This window comes from Vigna radiata, chromosome 10, assembly GCF_000741045.1.
Source record: "Vigna radiata var. radiata cultivar VC1973A chromosome 10, Vradiata_ver6, whole genome shotgun sequence".
Classification (NCBI taxonomy): domain Eukaryota; kingdom Viridiplantae; phylum Streptophyta; class Magnoliopsida; order Fabales; family Fabaceae; genus Vigna; species Vigna radiata.
In genome coordinates, this window is record NC_028360.1 from 6,443,567 (window position 1) to 6,452,535 (window position 8,969).

The 8,969-nt window shown below is 29.7% G+C and overlaps 1 protein-coding gene across 1 annotated transcript; it reads right to left on the reverse strand.

Moving 5' to 3' along the window:
• Positions 1 to 220: 220 nt before the first annotated feature.
• LOC106776149 (probable galacturonosyltransferase 15) lies at positions 221 to 7,629 on the reverse strand. The gene is made up of 6 exons (XM_014663500.2): positions 7,080 to 7,629; positions 5,782 to 5,825; positions 3,430 to 3,573; positions 1,883 to 2,458; positions 1,474 to 1,776; positions 221 to 854 (listed from the first exon to the last, which is right to left on the reverse strand). Exons 1-6 carry the CDS (start codon positions 7,306 to 7,308, stop codon positions 564 to 566), a joined length of 1,587 nt encoding a protein of 528 aa, XP_014518986.1. The 5' UTR covers positions 7,309 to 7,629; the 3' UTR covers positions 221 to 563.
• Positions 7,630 to 8,969: the final 1,340 nt, after the last annotated feature.

Below are 8,969 nucleotides of genomic sequence, written 5' to 3' on the forward strand. Positions count from 1 at the left end.
TAAAACAGATAAAAAGCTAAAATTAAACTGTGCACAAATTAATTTACAAAAATTCACGTAACTTTTCAAAACTTTTAGGTTATGCATAAATTAATTATAAGTGCTCATGAAAAACCTTATTCCGAAAAACTCTAACAAGTTGTAGTGATGTAAGGCAATTCAAAACCTAATTTGACTGCTCTTATTATAAGTATTTAGAAGACCAAAAGAGTGAATTATCTAAGAGTTTTACTTACCAAGACTAGAGAAGCATCTAAATGTTCAAAACATACAAACAATTTCTCCACTTAAAAAAGTAATTTTGATAAAGAAATTTACAGTATTGTCAGGCACCTAGATCAATGATGCTATAACTTAAGCACATATACTGCTTCAAGTAGGGTGTAGCATGGTAACTTCATCTATTTACTATATTTATATGGACAAGGCGTAGCGTAACTGGTATCAAACTATGCAGAGCATATGAGTTAGAGACTGAAAGCAGAGCCTTCTTCCCTCTGAAACCCATACGGTATCACTGGTTCAATCTCAATAAATATTGGAGGTGAAAAAACTTTGTTTCTTCACGCTGTAATTCTACATCTCCTAATAAACTTATTAGAGATATTTACGTGTCTACTCCACAAACTTCGAACCTCCGGGAAGCCAATTTCAAGCCATGGCTTTGCAGGGCCACTGAAATGAATAATAGGCGCAGCTTCCAATTTCTCTTTGCTAATTTCCGCTGATTTATGGCGATAACCTAAATCAGACACTAGCATTGACGAATTTATAGGATGCACTTGACCATCAAATGCAATCAAGGCAGGTGGAAGCACTCCTGGATTCCACATTGTTGTCCCAGACTCGAGGTTCTGTGAGATCAGATAAATATAGATGTTTATTGGTATGATTACTTTACTGAAGCATAAAATTGTTCATAAACATTTACAAGAGATGAGAATAAGAAATGAATTGAGTTTTTCTCATAAGCTAATATCAACTCTATGTTTAAACTTGGGAAAAAGTTAACTTAGAGTTTCTGTAAAGGAAATGCATAAGTTGATTTTAGCTTTATGAGATAAGCTCGATTAATCTTACCTTCTTATTTTATTTTCTTACATGTGCTTGCTTATGAAGTTTATATAAATAGGACCTTATTATACCATGCATTCTTTTTGTTGATTGCGTGATGTAAAGTGCAGAATTATCTCTACTGTATGGCTTCAAAGGATAAAGCAGTTCTAACTTATAAGTGATGCTAGACATGTATGCAGAATGTACTGCAGTACTTAAGACCAAATAATAAACATATATGAACATCTCAAATCACTCATGTTCTTCATCAAGAAAGATACACTTTGATGAAAAAAAAATGAAAATTTAAGCCGTGTCTTGTTAGTTCAATATTGATGCATGTGAAAACTTAACAAAATGCATTGAATAGAATAATGTACAGGCTTCATTAAGCACATTATGTCAACGCAAACTTACAAGTTTCAACCATTGACGGTAAGTCTCCGTTATGTTTGTTCTTCTCCAAGCTTCAAGATCAAATATATTCATGCCATAGAGCCATGCACACTTATCACCGTGGAATTTTGATGATACTTGAGGATGTGAAAAGTTCAAGTAGTTCATGTATTTACTTCCAGGGCAGCAGCTGTCTCCACACCATGACTTGAATACAGAACCGATGACTTTTCCACTGAGATCTACTTCCCATAAAGAAGAAATGTCATGTTGGATTACAACATCGTCATCCAAGAAAACTATCCTTTTGAGATCTGGAAACAGCTGTTGTGGTCCACAAAAATCAGATGATGAAACAATCATCGCTAAGCATTTAGATTTTTTTATCCCTTATTACTCAATCAGAGGGCTACCAAAATTAACTAATTACCTCAGGCGTATACATGCGGAGTTGATTCATCAAGGATAGGCTGCTGGGCCTTAAAGCCTCCAAATATGTGCTATGTTCTTGAGTATATTGGAGGTCCTTTTCCTTGTTATAGTATTGCTTCCAAATGAAGTGATTAGTTTCCAGCATCTCTTTAACACCAGCATTCACTTCTTCGGACCAGTCGTATTGGTGCAGTCCCCTAACTTCCACAACTGCTGATTTAACAGAATTGGTGGCAAACCAAGCATGCAGGGGGGCATAAGTTTTTTTGTCAGTAACAATGTGAAAAACTAGTTTTTCAGGGTTGATTGAACTTTCAAGAGCAGAGGTTACGACAACAGATGCAGCAAGGACATTGTCAGTGAGAAGACCTATGTGGTGAAAGGTGGGATCAACAAGGCGAGATACAAATTCAGGAGGGGGTAGACGAGACCTGGCCATAGCATTTACAGCGTATTCTTCAGCCAACTTTAGACAAAGACAATGTAGACTTTTGGGAACACCATGAGAAGCTAGATGCCAATATACCGACTCCTGCTGTCTTGCTAGTTGCACCTTGCGTTCCAATTGTGATAGCTGAACATGAACAGAAGAAATTGCATATTTTTTTAGAGGATTAAAACTTAACAATTGCTTTTCCTGAATTGAATATTTTGTAGCTGACTAGAACCTATGCTTCATTGGAAAACCATTTAATGATGCAACCCATGTACAACGAGACTTGGACTATGATGTTACCTTCATTCCTCCTTATTTTAGAATCCATCAAGTTAAAAGAATGCAAGTATCATGATACCCGAAGAAGCCCTGCAACTAAAGGTCGTTTTTCGAAGCCTCCACCAATTCAAAACTCAAGACAACTCAACTTTCAAAACTTTCCACGAACGTAGTGTAAAATTATCTCCCTGTCCAAGTGGAGAAATCCCCTGATAAAGAGGTAATAATTTGCACGGTTTTATAAGTTGAAGATGAGTTAATTGTGTTTTGAACCACGTGAGTCTCCGAAATTGACCTGTAGCTGAGCTGATTTCTTGCATCTTAGCCTACATTTTATCTTGGCCACTTTTAGACACTTTCAGCAACTGCCATAGATATATAAAATTAAAAATGGAATACGAATAATCAATCCTTTAAGCAACAATTCAATGCAGTAAATTTCAGGTTATGTTAACTTTTTTATTCATTGTTCCTGGTTCATAGACCATGTTCTACAATTGGAGTTTATATGCCACACAAAGTCCAGTTCTGCAAGTTGTATCAATTTCCTTTCTTTTTGTTGCCTTTTGTTTAATTTTGGAAGTGTCTGTCTTTTGGTGCACGACTATAGTGTGTTACTATGTTTAAAAGCTATTTGCATTGGCTTCTCGTGATTTTCACACCTAAAATGTGCAAGTCAGGACAGACATTTACTATATAATGGCGCATGATTGTAGATCAATATCAGAATGAAACAAAAATGGGATCACGAGGAAAAAGAAAGACAAGATCATCATCTTATATAATATTAATAACTACAAAAAGAAAAGGCATTAAAAAATTTTATATACCACGGATTTGGTCTTGAAGGCAAAAGCCTTAAGATCTTGGTTTGAGGTCATTTCTTTCACAAGTTCATTGAATGACCCTGCTCCCTCGTTAACATTACCATCATTTGCCTCTACTAGGGCTCTTGTAAGCTCATCTCTGAGTTCCTTCAAGGACATGCAGTACCATAGTAAAAAACAGATCACAAATTATCATATTCTTTTTCCTAGAAGTTTGAAAGGGTGGTCAGAATCTATAGTAGAGACCGCGTTGACGATTACAGGATAGCAGCAAACCAATGTTACCAGGAAATAATACAAGTTTTAAAAATTGTTTGCTTTAAATATAAATTAATTTTAATTACAAACTTATATTAAAACGTGTGTTCCAATAAAAAAAATATATCTAATGCTTTCTCAGCCAGTTAGTTTGACGATTCAATAAAAGAACATAGACCATAAAGACCTTGGAAACAGTGAAAAAGGTTCTGAACATAGCAACTAGCAGAAATAAAAAGTTAGAAGTGGAAGAAATCATTGCTCTACAAGTGGCTGGTCATGCTCATTGCCCCACAGATATCAGGAATGCAACTTGTCAAAGTAGGACAATGAACTACCAACTCACAGCAGCATTATATGATCAATTCCAATTCCTCGGATTTTTTTTTTTTTTTCTTTCCCTTACTTTTTGTTTATAGGGAAAAGAAGTTTTATGCACTGCTCTCAATTTAGATCTATTTCAATTACTAGTTGATATATCATGGATCTTTTCAAGGAGTACTGGCCTCTAACTATTAAACAATTTTAGTAATACAAAGTAAAATTTTTATGTCTAAAAACATGTTTACTTATGAAACTGTTTAAATAATATATAATAGATGTATTTTGTATATCATAAACTGACTTGAATTTTAATTAAGTTGTAGATGTAAGAAAGTCAATTAAACTGTTTAAATAATATATAAGACATGACTAATCCAATCCAAGAAATAACAAAAGACTGAGGGGGTAACCCAAAAACTGATAGATCTAGAATTGGTCTTTATTGATAACTATATATCTATTCTTCATCTTTTACTGTCTTTTTCCGAACTCATCTGACAAACGATGTCAACCACATGTAGTGGAGATTTTAAAAGTTGAAATATAAAGATTAAAGGATCATAGCAAGTGAATGACAAGGAAACAACAAAGTATCTCATGCAGCATAATGTATGGATATGATCCATTTTGAGGTTGTCTAATATTGTCAAAACAACATAAGATAGGGGGAATTTTGTGTCTTAGATGGTGACAGATAGACAAACCTCCCTTAAATTTATACTTCTTTATGTATTAATTCATGGCACCCCATATAGTTTAATAAAATCTCATGTTTTAAGTAAGGTTATCAAACTCGAGGAGATTATCAAAACTTGTGAGAATTGAGTAAATTTGACTCGTGAACTCAAAGTTTACTTCAGATGAAAAAAATTATATAATTAATCTTAATTCAAATAAGTCTACAAAATTATATAACTTTAATAAATAAAATTTATAGATATATTGTTCATAATTACAAATATTGTAAAACATAAATATTTGGATTATTATCATTAATTTTGATGCATTTCATTAAATATATAATAAAAAAGACCAAAAGGATCTCGTTTTTCTTAATTTTTCCCCTTTCAAACTCGCACTCCAAACTCTCGATTTTATATGATCTTAGTAAGAGTTTAAGAGTTAACTCGACTTGATAACCATGATTTTAAGATTAGTGATAAATCTCATATCCACCAACTCCTTTTAATTGCATAAATTTTAGGTTTTATTCGTTTTTAAATATTGGATTTGTCTCCCAACCTAAATGCTGACAAATTATAATTGTTCAATGATTATTATTCAAACTTTACAAGAGGATAACAATACTTTAGGTTTATCAAAATTAGATAAATTATATAATAGACTGACCTTGACCTTGTTTATTTGTTAATATGTGACGTTCTTTACTAGTTGCACTTTTTTAATATATAAATTAATTATTCATGGATCACCTTTTTAAGATCTGGATCCGACTGTAGCCACTATATTTGAAAATAGTATTTGACTTTTCTTAGCCAAAAAAGGTTTGATTTATAGAAAAACATCATTTTATTTTTGATAATATAAAAATGTGTGTATTATTAGACATGATTTTACTTTTGATAATATAAAAATCCTAATTTCAATAAATTTATTTTTTCAATTTGATTTAACTGTGGAGGCAAGAGATCAAGTAAATAATAGAATTGGTTATTTACATTTTAGGAAAAAATGTTTGAAGGAAGAAAGATATTAAAAAGGAGTTAAACTAGAAAGAATACAAAAGGGTAATTTGGTAAATGAGATGCTTACTAGTGACGTGTCAACCCCACTGAAAAACCTCCACCCAGCACATTCTGCAACAATCATTTTCATCCATATACTGTCATTATCTACATAATAAATGAAATTTATCTTCTTTTTTTCTGTAATCTTAAAACTATCTAATTTTAAAAAATTTTGTTATTAGAAATTTGAATAAGCATCATTCCTGAAAATGAAAATCAGAAAACAATTTCTTCAAAAATAAACTTCATGTCTTGAATAAGCTTCTAAAAGAAAATTTTGAACTTTTCAGAAAACATAGTTTCAAAATAAACCCGTATCTAAAATAGTATGAAAGGATATATTTGTCGATCTCAGAAAATCAAATTACAAATACAATGCATTTAAAATTAATTTTATTATACTTACATTACCTTTAAACATTATCCATTTTTATATTTCGAGTTTTAAACCATGCTTCATCAAAAATGCATATTCACAAAAAAAAAATTATATTTTCAATAGTTATCGTTAAATTTATATAAAAATTAAAACTGGAACATATTTTAATGTTCGAAAACTATAAACTAACTACTATCCCCTTGTTTAAATTAATCATTCAGAGAAAATTATAAAATTTAATTAAATAAAAAAAGCATTATGATTTTCATAGTAATAATAATAGGCAATTTTTAGAGAATTAAGTTTTTTTCATTTTTCTATAATTTTAATATACTTAATAAAAATTATACTGTAAAATGATTAAAAATATTATAAAATTATTTTTAAAACAATTATTATAAATCAAATAATTATTATATAAATAAATAACTGATTTCTAATTAATGATTTTATTTATACCTTATCTTCTAAACTCCAAAAAAATCCAAAAAATTTATGCAGTTACCAGAGTATATTGATTAAAGGGCTTAGTTTTTATGCTCCATTAGAGAAAAAAAAAAAAAACCATTATTTATATAAATTTTAAATAATAAAGTATAAACCAGTAATTTTTCGTAAATCAGTGCATATATAAATTAAAAGACTTGCAAAATCTTATCTCTGAAATCATAAAGATTTGCATAATTTTTTTAAAATAATTACAATAAAAGCCAGTAATTCTTTGTTAGAAATTGTGATTGGACAAAGAATACACGTACATGTTATTAATTAAATTATTTTTAAAACGATAAACTTTGTTTAGGAAAAGCAATTATTTCTTGAAATGAAATAATTAAAAAATGGACATGTTCTTTCACAAAGTGTACAAAAAGTAACCAATGTAAGTAACTGGACTGAGTTGTAAGCAAAAGAAAAAAAAGTGAAAAGGCAAGCAAATTGATTACCAAACGAGGAACACACGGCAGCGGATTCCAGCATCAAGATCGCGATCCTCACAAACAGAAACGGCAGCACGATCCCAAGCACCACCACCACCGGAAACACTGTTCGAGCCGAAATCCGACGACCGGAGCCAGCGCCGGTTCCTGCCGTTGTAGTTTTCGCCGATCCTTTTCCGTCCTCGTTAGATATTGTCACTCTCCTTATTCCCTTTGTCGATATGTAGAACTTCATCTCTGCACTTCCATGAATCAATCCAATTCCTCTCTATCTCTAGTTGATCCCCGATTCACACAAGATCTGAAGCTTCATTACTTCACTCCAAGAGAGAGAGTTTTCCTGTTCGTGCTTGGTGAAGAGTTTGAGAGAGAGAAATTCATTTGTAGAATAGGAAAAGGTGTTCACGGGTTTGGAATTTTCTCTTTTCTTTTCCTTTTTTAATTTTTTTTCGACAATTTTTCTAAAAAAAAAAAGAAAAATTAATTTCTTTTAATTTTTGTAATAATAAAGAAAAACATGTTTATTTTTGGAGAGAGAATGTCGAACCCGCGTTTGATGCCGCGGAAATTATTAGATTGCAATAAACACTTTGAGTGTTTATAAAAGAGGTGAAAGTGTAGTTAGTGTTTTCTAATTGATATTTGGAGCTATTTACGATTTTGACATTAACTTGATATTTCGCCGACACCTACTTTGACGTGGCACAAAAGGGACACCAATGTGTAATTGTGTGATCTCTTCAGCTGTGAAGCATCTTGAGTTTTTCTAGGCAATAAGATTTTTTTTTTTTACAAAGAATTAATTTAAAATTATTTTTTAAAATTGAATATTTTTTATATAAGTATTTATACAATTTTATATAACTTATATTTATAGTTAAATGATATTTTTGTATTGATAGAAAGTCTCTTAAAAATATTACTGAATATATTTAAGTTAATTATGAAAAAAATACATAGTTTCTCTATATGAAATAAATTTTGTAATATTATTTTCAAAATAGATTTTAATTTTGGTTGATTTATAATTCTCTATTCAATATTTTAGCTTTTTTTAATATTTTAACTCTGGTATTTTAGAAACTCTGGTAACTTTTTTTTTTTCATTTTCATTTTTCATTATTGTGAAATTTTATTTCTGGCCTTTTTGTTAAATAGAACTTTAATTAGACCTCAAAAAATTATTTTATAGTATTTTCATGAAATTAATTGATTAAAATATAAAAAATTGTAAAATTAAGAATTCAATCAAAATTTAAAAGTTCAATAATAAGAATAAAATTAGGATAAAATATATAAAAGTAATCAGTAGATGAAATTAAAAAATGATTAAATTTTAATTTATTTTATTTTTAATAATCTATAATAATATATAAATAGTTCTCTTTATATTATAAATATTTTATATATTTATTTATTTTTAATTACATTTTCAAATTAAAAAACTACAACAACCTATAACACAAATTTACCTCTAATATTTATATTTATTCTTAATTATATTTTAGAATTAAAAATAAAAAAGTAATATTTTAAATATTAGAAGTAATTATCATATAATTTTTTTTTATGTAATCATTGTTAATATTAAAAAATTTAAAGTATAGAAACCCATTATGTGTTGTTGTTTTTATTAAAGAATGATTGTTGCGAAAAGTTTTGAAAAATGTTGAACCATTGTAGTAATTGTTGCGAAAAGCTGAGTTACATATTGTTTTGCTTAAGGACAAGCAAAGTTGTAAGTTTGGAGTTGTGATAGGAGTTGAAAATATCGTTATCTGTGATGTGATTTTGATATTAAATACATCCTTTTCTACTTAGAAACTTGCTTGAAATCATGTTTTTCTATTAAATTGTGTGAATAAGAGAGTTGAGGTTGAACTTGATGATTTTGTG